The 15,845-nt window shown below is 53.9% G+C and overlaps 1 protein-coding gene across 1 annotated transcript in view; it reads right to left on the minus strand.

Annotated features, from left to right (window-relative positions):
- The window catches only part of ZCCHC24 (zinc finger CCHC-type containing 24), a 59,273-nt gene that overhangs the window by 518 nt on the left and 42,910 nt on the right, over positions 1-15,845 (minus strand). The window contains exon 3 of the mRNA XM_007464210.1: positions 7,701-7,865. Coding sequence (XP_007464272.1) covers positions 7,701-7,865 — 165 coding nt within the window. The remainder of the gene's footprint in view (positions 1-7,700; positions 7,866-15,845) is intronic.

Genomic DNA, 15,845 nt, shown 5'->3' on the forward strand with positions numbered 1-15,845 from the left:
GCCAGTACTCTCTGAGAAGCCACCCCCTGAAGCTCACGAGTGCCTGAGACAGAGGCAGCACAGCGGGGCACAGACATTATCCAGGTGAAGAAACTGAGGCCCAGCGCAAGGGAGACCCAAGCCGCATCTCCTGATTCCCAGCATCCACTGCTTCTTCCCAGGCCACTTGTCACCACCACACCTGCTCCTGCGGCCTCAAGACTCAAGGGGAGTTTAACCTGGACGGGGTCACAGTGTTTCAGGCTTCGGGTAAGCGAGCCCTTAGCTCTGTGACGTCAGCAGCCAGTGTTCTGATTCACCCCACAGCCCAGGGCCTGGCACACTGCCTGCCCCGTTAGTGGAGTGGCTAGGTGTTTCTGAACAGGGAAACTGAGGTCCAGAGAAGGGAGGTGACTTGCCAGACCTCTGAGGCTACTCACTCACGGTGTGGCCTCAGAGAGCCTCGGTTTCCACATCTGTAAAGTGGGCCATCGTTGCAGCTCGTTTACAGGGTGGAGTCAGATGTCTAGATGCTTGTAATCTGAGTGACGTTTGGCACGTACAAGCACGTTTCTGTTACACAGGGGGCTTCCCTGCTCCCTCTGTACCTTGCATCCTGGCTCTCAAAAGCGAGCTTGTTTCTCTAGAAAATGTACGGAGGTTATTAGGCATACCTCCTGAGGCAGACAGTTTCTTGGCTGGCAGCCGTAGCCCCAGCCCAGAACCCCTACCTGTAGCAGGGTCCTCTGCATGGACTCGGGGGGACTCAAAGGAAGCTGATCAGGGCCAGCTGGGAGCCACTTGCCGAGGACAGGGGGCAGGAACTGCAGGCTGGTGTGGGCCAAGGGAGCCTTGGTGCCAGTGACCAGGACCCAGAATGGTCCTGGAGGGAAGCTGAGCGTGAGCGCTACCCCTTGGACAGGCTGCAAACTGCTCAAAAGTAGCGCACCAACTTTTCTGCCTGATTATGCAGTGCCTGGCCCGAAGCTGACACTCAGAGCAGAGAATGGAGTCAGAGGGCTCTAGAAAGTGAGTGTATGGACTGTGGGTGGACAGGGTTCTGATCCAGGGTCATAAAGCCCATCCCCGTGCTTCCAGGCCTAAAGCCACACTGGGAAGACATGGAAATAGGGCAGGAGCCTTGGCTTCATCTCAGTAAGCTTTCAATGACTGGCTTTCCTGGCCAGGGGAAAGGAGAAAGAGTTTGGCTTCATGTCAGACCTGGGCTCAAACTACCTATGAGCTGTGTGACCTTGGGCAAGCCACCTGACCTCTCTGATCCTCCATTTCTTCATCCGTAAAAGGAGATGTCAGTAACGCTTTTCTCACGAGACTGTTGTTACAACTCAAGGAAGATCACAAATAGAAAGTGCGTAGCACATAAAAGTTATTAATGCTGTTTATTATTATTACTAATAGGAGGGGAATACCAGCTGGTAGAGGGCCACTGAAAGTTGAAGCCACAATTCCAAGCTGAAAGACCTGGGAAGGTGAAATCCCCTGCCCTCCAGACATCTTGATACACACCTACAGTATCCCAGGGCAGTATCCCAGGGGCCTACACACCCCAGCGCTGGAGAGCTCCCTGGCGGCTGAGCTCACCGGCTCAGCCCACTGCCCGCAGTTCACGATCTTGGGCTGAAGTCTGGGTCCCTGTACGCCCATCCCAGTGATCCCAGCCACACAGGGGCCATGCAGACTCTCTGCTGGCCCCCATAGGTCCGATGTGAGCAGCTCTGAAGTCTTCCCTCCCCTAGACCAAACCCAGCCTGATGTCCAGCTCCCCTCCTGGACTCTTCATGCTGGCCCCAGCCCCTCCCTGAACCCGTCTTCCAAGTGGGGCCGGAGAGACCAGAGCAAGCAGGCCTGACGCCACCCTTGCTCCCTGTGGTTTACACTTTGCAAAGCACCGCCACATAAATCATACAACCTAACGTCCTGTGAGGGGCATATTATCATCCTCATATATTACAGATGAGGAAACCGAGGCTCCAAGACATTAAAGGCCCTGCCAGAGGCCTGCAGCTTTACCTACCTGCCAAGGGCCGTTGGGAGAGAACTTACTCCTTTAGAACCTTAACTTGCCCTTCTGTAACTTGGGTTGGGGGGGGGGGATTAATAACATTTGCTGTACGTGTGATAGGGAGAGAAGTAAATGAGATGACTGTCTTAAGGTAGTTTCTAACCATAAAGAGCTCTGTAAGACTCTATAATTGCTGTGTGACCTCTTGCAAGTCACTTAACCTCTCGGTGCCTCAATTTTTCTCCTCTACACAATGGGCTAATAAGGGTACCTACTTGATAGGGTTGTTGTGAAGAGTAAATAAGTTAATATATGCCAAGTTTTTAGAACAGTGCCTGGTACATAAAGAGCAGTGTTGATCAGTATTAATATCATGTATTATTGCTATTATTATTATGTAGAGGGAGCAGGCTGGGAACAGGGGAATCAGCTGAGTCCCTGTGGAAATGCACTTGCAACATCCTGGCCATCCCCGCTCCTTGGCCATGACCCTGTCAGTGCCCCTTCCCTCCACGGCTCCTGGCTCAGCCCTGCCCAGGCACTGGGTGGAGGAGCTGGGGAAGCTGTTAAGGCGACTCCCCTCTGCGAGGGAAAAACAGTCAGCAGCTGGGATTGATCACCCCAGGGCCATCCCCACCCCCCGCAGTGAGGCAAAGCCCATTAGTGTTTTCTTCTCATGGGGGGCAGGGCTGGCAGGGGGGAGCTGCAGCTGGAGACTGACGGGAAACAGATGTGGTGGGGAGGGAAGGGAGGGGAAGTGGAGGGTTCTCAGGAGATGGATACCACACAGGTCAGAGCTCAGGGCGCAGTAGAAATAAAGCAACCCCTCTCCACCGTGGGGCGCAGGGAGAGTATGGGGGGACAGAGGTTCTGAGCCCCTCCTCTCAGCTCTTCAAAGGCTCCTGACTGCTGGGGAGCCCAGCAGGGCCACCACCCCCTCTGCCCTAAGCCCAGCTTTGCCACTTCCCTGAGAGAGAAGAGCCCTGTGACAGGAGACTGGGGGGTGAGGCGAGGGGAGACCCGGTCCCAGGCCCCCCGACTGGCTGAGCGACCTTGCTCAAGTCCCATCTCCTCTCTGGGCCTCAGTCTCCCCGCTGCACACAGTAAGTGCTCAACAAACAAGGGCTGAATGACCAGGAGAAGGAAAAGCAAAGCCACACGCACTTGGAAGATTCTTCCTCGCTGGGCCTGGGAGACTCTGATCCTGAGTGTGGAGACGGGGAGGTGACGATCAGGGAGGCTGCACCTGGACTGAGCTTCGCAGGATGGAGACGAAGCAGGAGAGGCCACTGCCAGCCCGGGGGGATGGGGGTACGGGCCCGGCATCATGGAAGGGGTGCTAGGGCAATACAGGGGTGCGGCCAAGGAGGCTGGAGCCACAGTGGAGAGTTGGGTCCTGGTGGACTTGGGTGCATGGCCTGGGCCCTGCCTCTCTGATTAGGTCACAGAGGTGTGAGAGTCATAAGGACTGAGCCTCCCGGATCCCAGCACAGCCCCAAGCACCATACGTCTGAGGCCCTGCAGGAACTGGCCCATTCCCAGCTCCCCTCCCCAGCCGGCCACCCTGACCTGCCCTTGCTGTTCCCCCTGCCCCCGCTCCCCCCAGGCCACTCATCTGTCCCCTCCAGGCTCCATGTTTTCCTCCAGCCCCAAGCTTGATCCCTCTTCATGAGCTCCAGCTTCTCTGCTGACCTTGGGTAAGTCACTTATGCCCTTTGCCTTGGTTTCGTCCTCTGTAAAATGGGGCGACAATAGAGCTGGCCTCATGGGGTGGCTGAGAGGATGAAGGTATAAAATACGCAGAGGAGTGCCTGGCCACCGCACACTGCTGTCAAAATTTCCCCAGTTCCTGCCAGAGTGTCCAGTGACTGAGACGCACCTACAGCACCCCTCCTCTCTCCTGTGCTCGGAGCCCAGCCCAGCGCTTTGCTCCAGCCCACCCAGTTCAGAGGGCGCGAGCTGGGACACCAACGGAGGCCTGCCTGGCCTCAGGGCCGGGCTCCAGACACAGGTGCAAGTTCAACGCCAAGGTACCACCTCCACGTGGGGGCCCTGGAAAGGCCACGTGGCTTCTCAGGACTGCACGTTCCCTCCCAGTGAACAGGACACCTGGTCTGAGGGCAGAGCACACATGAAGGGTGTGCAGGGGCTCAGCAAAAGGCACCCGGAGGGTGACCACACCTGCGACTCAGAACAGGAGTTCTCTGAACGCCAGTTGCTAACCCTGTCTGATGGAATCCTGTCCCTTGGGTTGGAGAGGAAGCTCCTGGAGAGCCAGGCAGCCCCCTGACCTTCGTCTTCCTTCAGAGCCTGCACAGACCTGGCAAGCAGCCGTCAACAAAGTGTGTCCAATGAGAGAACGTAGGAAGCCCTCTGACAGCACAGGCCATGCACAAGGGCCCTGGGGGAGCAGAGTTCAACGAGGGCGAGTATGCTGACAGTCAGACATTTGGGGAGGTGCTTTTGAACTGGGGTTCCAGACCAGCTCAGGAATTGCCAGGAAGCCTTCAGGATCCAGGATGCCGTGGCTCCTTTACACTGCCCGCCTTCAGCCCCAGCCCCGACGTGCTCCTACACCACTACGTGCATATCACGTGCCCTGTGCCCAGCCACTGGGTCATCAAGCCTGTCTTGGCCCTCCAGGGCCTTGGTGTCTCCCTTGGTGCCATTAGGTTGTGGGCCAGGCCCCCTGCACTACGGAGCCCCTTGTCCACTGGGCTGCATGGCCAGCTTCCCATCTGTTTGCCTGTGTGCGACAGTGTGGGTGATGGGAACCATGGAAACCCTTGGGGGCGGGAGGATGGAGCGTCTGCAAACAGAGGCAAAGGAGGCCTGCACGAGGGTCATAAAGTCAGAAAATGTTTCAACCACAAGAGTCCTCTTGGACAACTCCCAGATGCTCCTAGTAGGATAAAGACCAAGTTCCATGCCATGGCCTCTGAGCCAGCCCAAGGCTGCCGGGCCCTCCTTCCGCAGAGTCTGCTTCATCCCTCAGCTCCTCCAGTGCTGGGCTGGGCCCTGTCCTCTCCACTCTGCACGTGCTGTTCCCTCACCAGAAGCGCACCCTCCCCTCTCTGCCACTCCCACCCCAGCCCCCTTCGTCTGCTGACCCTCCACTGCCCCTCGGAGCTCAGCCTGATGTCACTGCCTCGGGGGATCCTCCCCCACCCTCCTGCCTCCCTTTCCCTGTGGCCTCCTCTGGCAGCCCCCGCTCCTGCCATCCGTCTTGGTGACTCAGCTTACACAGGGAAGGCTCGCCCCACCCCCGCTCCCCGTACCCCAACAACCTCACGAGCAGTGACCGTGTCTCCCAGCATCCCCGCAGCCACAGCCTGGACTTGGCCTTCAGAAGCCTGCTCTCTGTCCGGCTCCCGGGTCCCGCACTCCCCCCCAGTCCTGGCCCCGCCTCTCCATCAGGGCCCCTCTGGCTTCCCTTCCCAGCTGTCTAGCTCACAGCCCAGGACCACACTCTTCCAACATCACACCTGACTCTTTGACCTCTTCCCTCTGAAACGCTCATCTGGCACACCTCTGTCCCCGAACCCCTGTAACACCATCTCTGGCCCACACCTGTGCAGTGAACACTACTGGCCAAGTCACAGAACCCGGGCTGACGGCTTGGGTGACAGTTTTGATCTCGAAGCTCCCCCTGGGCTGGCATGCTGCTTGCCAGTCCGGCTATGTTTCTCTAGTAGGTTCGCTTCCTCCCTTGTCCTTCCCCAAGCCCACCACACCCGTCCTCACTCTGACTTTTAGCTGAAAACCTCATGTCCCATTTCACTGAGAAAACAGAAGCCCTGGAAGTGAGGTCCCCCTTCTCTGCCCCATCAAACCCACAACCCTCCCCAATCATCCCCCACCTCCCTCCCTCCTGGGCTGATGATAAGGCATCTCCCTCTGTCCCCTTATCATCAGCCTTTTGCTTTCTTCTGGGTCATTCTCATTTGCCTATAATGTGCTCCAGGCTCTCCCATCTTCAGAACACCCATCTCAACGCCACCGTCCCTCCTCTAGCTACCGTCCCATTTCTCTGCTTCTCTCCACAATCAATGCCCTTTGCAAAAGTGAACAGTGAAGGTATTTCCTCTGCGGCCTGGCCCAGGGAACCTCCGCCACCATGGACACTGCCCTGGCCAACAGATCCGCTGTGAATTAACATCTCCCCTCCGCCTCATGTCCGACCTAAAGGGCATCGGCTTCAGTGGTTCTCAGAGCTTGGTGGCAGCTCAAAAAGTCCTCCAGGTAAAAGTGATGCCCCCCAAAGTTGCGGGACCACCTCCTTATTACCAAACCTCAAGGGACCTTCTCCATGGTCATTATACCTGACATCTCAGCACCAGCCACCCCCTGTGCCACCCTCCCACCCCCAGGGCTCCACGCTCCTTGGTCCCCCTCCTCGCTGGATGCTTCTCTTCCATCTGACCTCCGAATGCTGGGATTCCACAACACAGGGTCTGGGGAATCCCTGAGCTACTTTGCCCACATCCTGCAGGAAATCTCATCATTCCCTAAATACCTTTAGGCCGATGGTACCCAACTACCGGTGAACCACCTTGACTTCTCATACGAGCTTCGGAATAACAAACCCAACTGCCCTCTTGACATCTTGACCTGGATTTTCAGGAACATCTCAAATGTAGCATGTATTAGAGATCTCTTGCCTTTATCTAGAACACCTGTGTCCCATCCCAACTGCCCCCAGCCCAGGCTGCCCACCTTGGTAACAACCACCTCCATCCACTCAGGAGCTCAAGCCACAGTGTGATTGTTCTCCTGGATTCCTGCCCCGCCCCCCTCACCTTTCACATCCGATCCCGTGATGCTCTGTGTTGGACCCAGATCCAGAGCCACCACCTTAGTTCAGACCTCCTTCGGTTCGCCCGGACTATGGCCATGGCTTTCCTGCTGGACTCCCCAGTCTCCCAGCCCCTCTAGGCCAGTCTCTACACACGACCAAAGCAATCATCTCAAAATGAAGCCGAAAGCCCTGTTGCTGGGGGCTTCCTTGTAGGGCCCCCCGAATTCCCCTGGTGACTCTGCTCCACTCCACTCGCCAGTTCCTTCACTGAGCTTTCAGCCTTGAGCACCTCCAGTCCAACAGCCTCAGGGCATTAGCACTTGCTGTACCCTCTTCCTAGGATGGCCATCCTCCCTCTGGTGACAGGTCTAGCTTCCTCCCCTGCTTCAGGCCCCAGAGTAAATGCCGCCTCCTCTCTGCAGCCTGCAGTAAGTGAGTGCTGCCCGGGACGAGCTGCCTCAACCCCCTCCCAGCAGGGCAGGCCGGCCCTTGGCCACCAGCCCCGTTGCACAGTATCTGGCACCCAGTAGCCACCTTGTAAACATGCGCCAACTGGGTGAAGGACCAACAAAATGCACTCCTCTACAGCATCCCGCTGCCTGCGCATCCCTCTTTGTGTCACGGTTGCAGCTCGTTACTTTCAAAATTCACTGGGGTCTGTGGTCTCAGGATCTTCGTACAGTTGCCCCTTTATCTTCCTTCCCTTCCTGGAGAAACAGGCCCTCTCCCCCGCCCCCCACCTTCCTATGAGACAAGGAAAGAAAGGGCTAACTTGGATAGATCTGGTCTCATCCCCATCGTATGAAGGAGCAAACTGAGGCTCAGTAAGCGAAAAGCTCACCCTCCCCTGGTCCTTATGCCTCACCTGCTCCCCGCTCCCCCGCCCCTCGCCCGGCTCACCTGCTTGTGTGGGTACACGTTGATGTGGCACTTGATGCACTCCTGCCCCATATTGGCCCAGGAGTTCCCGCTCATCCATTTTCTCTTGCACTTGGGACACTTGTACTCGCCAAAGCAGCGCTTTTTGCCCTGGTACGGGGTCAGACCCTCGCCTTTGGGGCGTGCCTAGAGGACAGGAAGCAAACACAGGGATTAGGGTCCAACAGGCCAAAATGATGCCCCACAGGGGTCCTCATGGTTTCCCTCTTCAGCCTTCATGCCCTGTGTCCCCATGTGCTGGACACCTTTTGTCCCCAGTCCAGAGAACACCAGAGTCACCCTCAGAGCACACATGGGAATCCCAAGGCTGGGAGACCCGTGTGGGGACAGAGAACAGAGGAGGTGGTGAGTGGCGCACATCTCTTTTAGATTTAAGGGAGCAAAGTCCTCGATGGTGGCTAGGACCTACTCCTTTAACTCTGCTGTCATGTCATGAAGGGGCAGCTGGTGGTCACATGACCTCACACAGGTGCTCTCTGGCCCCGGGTGGTGTGGTTTAAATGGCTACTGAAGAGACAACGCAGGCAGAATACAACCTTGTAGGCAGCGGAACTGTGTCTCCCCTCACGCCTGCTCCCAGCCACCTGCTGCCTTACCTGGTGGCTATCCGAATTTCCTTTAGACCACCCCAAAGATGGGCTCTCCATTTACAAACATATACACCATATACATACGTACGTGCATCCTTTCTTTTCCCTCACTCGTATGGAGACAGATTATACACTTAGTTCTACATCTTCCCTTTTCACTTAATAATATATCTCAGACATATACATAATATTTTCCACCAGGTCAGTATAAACAGAGCTGCTGTATTGTGTTTGAGGGTTGCACAGTATTCAACTCTATGCAAGGTTCGAAGTGCTTTCCCATCACTACTGCAAATGTCTAGATTGTTTCCACTCTTCTATTACAAGCAATGCTACTATGAATAGCTTTGCACATATGTGTGTATGTACATATATAATTTTTCACAGGTGACAGTACATTTGTTGAATAAGTTCCTGGAAGTGAAATTGCTGGGTTGATGGGTATGTACAATTTTCATTTTTAAAGATGACTATTGCCACTACCCGCCTCCACCCCTCCAGCTGCAGGTGTACCAACTTAATGTCCCGTCTCCTCCCTAACAGAGTTTTCATCTTTGCCAACCTAAGAGGTAGAAAATCTTCTCAGAGTAGCTTTGACTTGTACGACATGTATTATGAGCAAGTGAGAATTTTTTTTTTTTTTTAAATATGTTGTCTTTTGCCTTTTTTAAAAAAAATTTATTCATTTATGGCTGTGTTGGGTCTTCGTTTCTGTGCATGGGCTTTCTCTAGTTGTGGCAAGCGGGGGCCACTCTTCATCGAGGTGCGCGGGCCTCTCACTCTTGCGGCCTCTGTTGTTGCGGAGCACAGGCTCCAGACGTGCAGGCTCACTAATTGTGGCTCACGGGCCCAGGTGCTTCGCGGCATGTGGGATCTTCCCGGACCAGGGCTCGAACCCGTGTCCCCTGCATCGGCAGGCAGATTCTCAACCACTGCACCACCAGGGAAGCCCAAGAGAGAATTTTTGCATTTAAGAACCACTTGTGTTTCCTTTGTGAACTGTTAGTTCATATACTTTGTAATTTTTTTTTTTTTCCTGCTGGGGTTTGGTACTTTTCTTGTTGATCTGTAACTGCACTTTATATATTAAAGAAACTGGCTCTCTCTTACATGGTATTTTTTTCAAGCAGGTTTATTGAGATATGGTTCACATACCCGACATTTCACCTATTTAAGGTGTACAGTTCAATGGGTTTTAGTATATTCACAGAGTTAGACAACCATCACTAGTCTAATTTTAGAACATTTTTCATTGCTCTCCCAAAGAAACTCTGTATTCATTAACAGTCACTCACCATCCAACCCCCCACTTCCTCACCATACCCAGCCCCAGGCAACCGCTAATTTACTTTCTCTTTCTATAGATTTCCCTATTCTTGACATCTCATACAATAATTGCCCTTTTGTGTCTGGCTTCTTTCACTCACTGTAGTGTTTCTAATGTTCATCCACATTGCAGCATGTATCAGTATGTCATTCCTTTTTGGTGCCGAATAATATCCCATTATATGGTCATGCCATATTTTATTTATTCATTCATCAGAGGAAAGACACTGGGTTGTTTCTAATTTTGGGCTATTATGAATAATGCTGCCATGAACATTCATGTACAAGCTGCCCAGTGTTTTAGAAAGTTGAATTTGTTGCCCCATTATTTGAAAGTGCGAGATTTCACATAGAAATATGACCACATTGGTCCAGAATCCTTGCTGGTGATTATCAGCTGAGGTTAAGGAGTGGCCGCCCCATCAGACCGACTGCAATGCATTCTCCGTGTCACCTCTGTTCCGACCAGCTGCGCCCTGCATTATGTCACCTGCTTAGCACTCACAGGATTTGAGTTTGAGGCCGGCTTAAACGCAGGCACCACACTGTGACTGTCAGTCGTTCCTAGACTGGCATCCTGAGCATTGCCTGGGAGCTCATTAGAAATGCAGAATCTCGGGCCCCATCTTAGATCCACTGGGTCAGAATCTGCATTTTCACAGGAGCCCCAGAGAATTCATACGCTATTAAGTTTAAGAAGGACTCGTCTATGAGACGGTCTGTTTCCATAGTAATGTTTCCCTGGGTATTTGCCTGTTTCTGCAGTAGTGCATAAAAGTTAAGAACACCAGACTCTGGATCCAAATCCTAGCTCTGTGATCCTGGGCGAGTCACTTCACAAGACTAATGATAGGAACTACCACGAAAGACTGTTCTGAGGACTAGGTGAGGTAAAACACTTAGAACAATGCCTGGCAAATCAAACAGGAGTATTAATTATTATTATTTAATAATGTAGAACCATAGCGGTATATAAAATAATAATTTCTTCCTTCAGTAATCATGTCTTTTTTGCCCAGCCGCCATTACCACCACTTGGTGACAGCCTACCAGAATTACAGACAAAACCCTAAAAATGGACGTACATGCTGAATGTGTAAATCTGAACTTAGAAAGTGACAACAACGCCGCCCTGGTCTTTTGGGCCCACTGCCTAATGTCTTTTGGATCGTTGTTGGCCTTCCTGGAAGCCATGATATCCTGGGGAGAAGACCGAGCTCCAAGGCAGGGCTGGCTCTCGGCACTGGTCAGGTCCACGAGAGAGGCTAGTTATGCCAAGGGGAGCACTCGGCGTGAAGCCAGGGCCCCGGGTCCAGTCAATTTGCAGTAGACAGGCCACCTATGACTCTGAAAGCACTTTGAGTTGTGTTGGTCTCAAGATAGGGGGTGTGCAGTGACCCAACCACTTCTGGTGGCACGTTTTTCTACCTGGTGCCTGATACCCACAACTTACACAGCCTCCGTTCTGCAGTAATCCCGAAATACTAGATGAATTTTAGTTTCCTGGTCCCTGTTCTTAAAGGCACTTACATTTTTAAGGGGGACAAGGGATAGGCACGTGGTGCCTCACTAATGGTAGGATTTGAGACTTCTTGGTTGAAGTGGGAAATGTGGGAGCCATCACCAGGCAGACCCACTCTGGGGTCTGGTTCTGCAGGCCTCTTGGTTCAGAGACTGATGGGACCTGGCACCTGGCCTCACACAGCCGGGTCCAAGGGCAGGGGTCAAGGCATCTCGGGACACTCAGCCGAGTGAAGGGTGAGGATTGCGGCAAGACTGACAATTCAGTTCCCAAAAAGTCTCTGCTTCAGAAATCAACAGGGAGGAAAGGTACACAAATAAAAAGATACAGCATGTGCACCAAAGGGAGAAGCAGGAAGGTGAGACAAGAGCAAGGGGGTGAGTCGGAAAGCATCACCACACCATGTAATTAGAAAACTGGCCATTCTGGAGCCTTCCATCAAGGACTGGGAGCTTCTGGGCGGGGACTGGGGCTCCAGGCTCCTGCAGTATCAAACATCTTCAGCGCACCATTCCCACACTGCTGTCAGACCAGGCACTGGGAGGGCCCAGCTCTGACACCCCACCACATGATACGTGGCTCAGATCTTAGACTTCAGGGCCAGATGCCAATGATGGCATTCTACCTCTGCCTGTGACTATCTGGGGGACCTTCAGCAAGCTATGCAACCTCTTCGTGACTCGGTTTCCACAGGAACCCGGGATGATGATAACGGGCTAGCTTTCCCAGCGCTGATGGAGGGATTGGATGCATTCACGCAGATGAAGGTCTTAGCTCGGTGGGTGGACATTGCAAGTGCTCAGTAACCATTAGTGATTTCAGTAGCATTCGCTTCTGGGGCTTGTGCAGGGAGAGGGAGCAGATGTGTTCCAGGTGATACAGAGGCTGGGGCTGAGACCAGTGGGCATAAACCGTAAGAGGAAAGTCCCAAAGATGGGAGGGAAGCCTGAGTAGAGGGTGGGCTCACCACCCCTGTGTTGCCGGGGGGTGGGGGGTGGCAAGCAAAATAAGAACAGCATTAGGTGTCTTCACCTTCTGGAATCCTCAGGGGGAGCCAAGAAAGGTAGAGGAAGGCTGTGGAAGCTCTGTGGATGCTGCCGGCAGAGGACAAAGGGAAGAGTGAAGAGAACAGACTTTTACCGAGGACCACCTGTGCGCTAGACTTTGTGCTACAGCTCCATGGCCTCTCAGGCTCCCATTCAACTCTCCCCACAACCCTGTGGGGCAGGGAATATCATCACCCACTTAACAGATGGTGAAACTGAGGCACGGGGAAGGGCAAGCACTTGCCAAAGAGTTTCTAGTATGTGAGGGGCAGGAGGCCAGGCCCAGCAGGCTTTTCCACAAGGCTACACCCTTTCTGTCTGTCACCCCCAAGTGTGTCCCCACCGTGAAGCTGAGGCCTGTGCTCAGGAGAAGAAATTCCCCAGGCCCCAGGGCCTCCAGCTCAGCCTAGCTCAGTGGCTTTGGCCTCCTACGGGTCAGAGGGGAGAGATGCCTGTGGGGCAGGGGCAGAGAGGCAGTGGATGGAGGGCAGGCCAGCAGGCAGCTCTGGGCAGCGAGCAGCAGCTTCCCGGAAGGGCTCAGTCCCATCATTATTACGCTTACAGACAAGGGCAGGGCCAAAGGGAGTAGGAATTTTTGACAGAAAGAAGGCTTCTCTGCACCCCCCACACCTTCACCCTGCCTCTCCTCCCAGAAAGGCATGGCCTCTTCTCATAAACGTCAGCATGAAGCAGACAGTGACTACCAATGGCCCTGCAGGGACCACTGCCCACCCCGACTGGGAAGCAGGCCAGGACTGACCAGGCTCTCCTGATCCGGGTCCCTGCCACACACCCCTCTGGGAAATCACATCTGCCAGGAGCTCAGGCAAAGCTCAGTGGGGCTCAGAAACCAGCCCTCTTAGTACAGACAGGCCCTCTGGGGACCAAAGAGGTCAGCGAACTTGCTGAAGGACACATAGCAAATCAGGGACTGAGCTGAGACGAGGGATCAGGTCCTCTGACCTCCAGATCAGGCTAGAATCACCATGGAGGGGAGCCTGGGAAGTGAGAGATGGTGGCTGGCATGGTGGTGGGAAGGAGGGCTTGTGCCAGGGAGTAACCAGGGCAAAGCTGGTTGGGGAGTGGAAGGAGACATCCGGGCAAGCCAGCAGCTTGGGGAGAGATGTAGAGGTTGCTGACACTACCTGGGCACTTTTTCAGGATGGCTCAGTGTTTTCTTCCCAAAGGCTCATGAGATTTCTTGTGGCTTGGACGCTAGCTAGTGAGCTCCCTTTCACTAGGGGTATGCAAGCAGAGACTGGGTGAACAACTGTCAGGGACATTGCCAGAGGGACTTTTGCCCTGGTCAGACAATTGGACCAGGTAACTCTGAGGGCACTTCAGCTCTGTAATCCTCCCAACTCTTGTTGCTGGTGAAGGCCAACCAGGCAGGTGTGGAGAGGGAACACTCTCAGACACTGCTGGGGGTGGGCTTGAAGAAGTACATTTCCTACTGCATTTCTGTAGTGCAACTTGGTAAAGGTTTCAAACTTTAAAAGTTCCATTCCTTCCCTCCCAGTAAATCTATATCTGGGCGACCATCCTAAGGAAATAAAAGATCAGAGGTGCAGACCACAAGGATGTTCAAGGATACCCATCACAGCATTGTTTATGACAGCGACAGGCTGGAAAAAAACTAATGCCTTGGTTCCCTAAATGACGTTACACCCATTGGACAAATGACAACAAAGCCATTGAAATATTTACGAGGTTTTTAAAAAAGGGGTTGGGAAAACATTTTAAAAAGAAAGCAGGATAAGCGATTGAATATAGACTGCTCCCAGAGTAAAACTGTAAAAAGGAAAAATGTGCAAGGAAAGGGCCAGCAGGAGATCAGTCAGAAGTGTTCAGAGGTTGCCTCCAGGAGACAGGATGCTCTGCTCTAATTAATGAATTGTCTTGAATTATATTCGAGTAGGTATGACTTTGATGGAGAAAATTATGATGGTCCATCAGCCGACTCCCTGGCCTGCAGGCCCCTCCTTCCCACAAGGGGGAGCCCTGTGCTTTTCCAAGGTGGTGGGAACCAGACCAGAGATGGCAGCTCTGTCCATGCTTGTCCCCTGGGGCCTGGGTGCCAGGCAATGGCCAACCTCTGGCTGCTGGTTCTGCTGGACCACGTTCATGTCCCTAGAGCTTCCCTCGCCGCCCCACCCCCGCCATGGAGTGGACTTCCCACCCTCTGGATCCCATTTGCTCCCTCAATTTTGAGGACAGCTGGAAGTATCCACACCTATCACATGACATAAGAGTCTGGCTGCTCACTGTGCCCATCAATTTCCCTGCCCCTGCTTCCTGAAGTCCCACAAGTAGTGAGTCAGGATTCAGAGTGAAGTTTGTTTTCCTCTTGGCCCCTTTAAGACTGTCATTTTTTAAAAAATTATTTGGTTGCGTTGGGTCTTCGTTGCTGCGCGCAGGCTTTCTCTAGTTGCAACGAGCGGGGGCTACTCTTCATTGTGGTGCGTGGGCTTCTCATTGCAGTGGCTTCTCTTGTTGCGGAGCTTGGGCTTTAGGTGTGTGGGCTTCAGTAGTTGTGGCACGTGGGCTCAGTAGTTGTGGCTTGTGGGCTCTAGAGCGCAGGCTCAGTAGTTGTGGCGTACAGACTTAGTTGCTCCACGGCATGTGGGATCTTCCTGGACCAGGGCTCGAACCCGTGTCCCCTGCATTGGCAGGCGGATTCTTAACCACTGCGCCACCAGGGAAGCCCCTAGACTGAGTCTTTTTTGCAGGGAGATGACATTGTCATCTTTGGTAGCTTGAAGGAGAGCATCCCAGGGACGCTGGCCCAGGAGGGGGCAGTGAGGTGGGGTGCTGAGGACCTGAGGCCATGCCCTGTGCATCATGACTCCACACTGGCTTCTACCCCAGGACGCATGGCTTCTGCTCTCTGGATCACGGTTTTGGCTATGGGCCCCAGCTGCAGGCCTCAGCCCCAGCCCCGGCCACACCACCTCTGCCTGCCTGTGCCCGGCCAAGCTCTGGGACACAGTAATAGCCATACTCAGTGGGTGTCTCGTCAGAGCCAGACGCCCTTTGTACAATCACCTTATGAGTCAAGTATGCTTAGTCTCAGGTTTCAGATGACAACACCGAGGCATGAAGAGGTTAAGTAACTCACCCAAGGCTATACTACCAGCAGGTGGTAGAGTCTGGACTTGAACCCAGGCCGCTGACTCAAGCCCATCCTCTCAATTGCCCCGCAGTATGCGAAGACGATATTAAGATGAGGAACCCACCCAGCCAGGATGGTGAGAAACAGGAAAGTGTTGCTACTGTCACAGGCCCTGGCATGCTGGGTGGCCCGGGGGGCATCCCTTCCCCTCTCTGGGCCTCAGTTTCCCCATCTCTCGAATGAGTGTGGCACTGACCACTGGGCAGGCTCACTTTCCTCCCTGAGGCCCATAGGACAGCCTGGCAGCCGCCTTCACGCTCCCACTCTCTGCCAGGGAACACTAGGCTGACCCCACAGTGCGTCCAGCTGAGAGGCACTGGCCAAGCCAAGGGAAGCAAGGGAGGAAACAAGGAACAGATGGGCTCCTTGCTGGATCCCTCTGCCCCCTGTCTGCATGCTCTCCTGTGGCCAGGGGGCTGAGGTGATCCTGGCCTAGAGTCGAGAGGGCAA

Source organism: Lipotes vexillifer, unplaced genomic scaffold, assembly GCF_000442215.2.
Source record: "Lipotes vexillifer unplaced genomic scaffold, Lipotes_vexillifer_v1.1 scaffold59, whole genome shotgun sequence".
NCBI classification, from domain to species: Eukaryota; Metazoa; Chordata; class Mammalia; order Artiodactyla; family Lipotidae; genus Lipotes; species Lipotes vexillifer.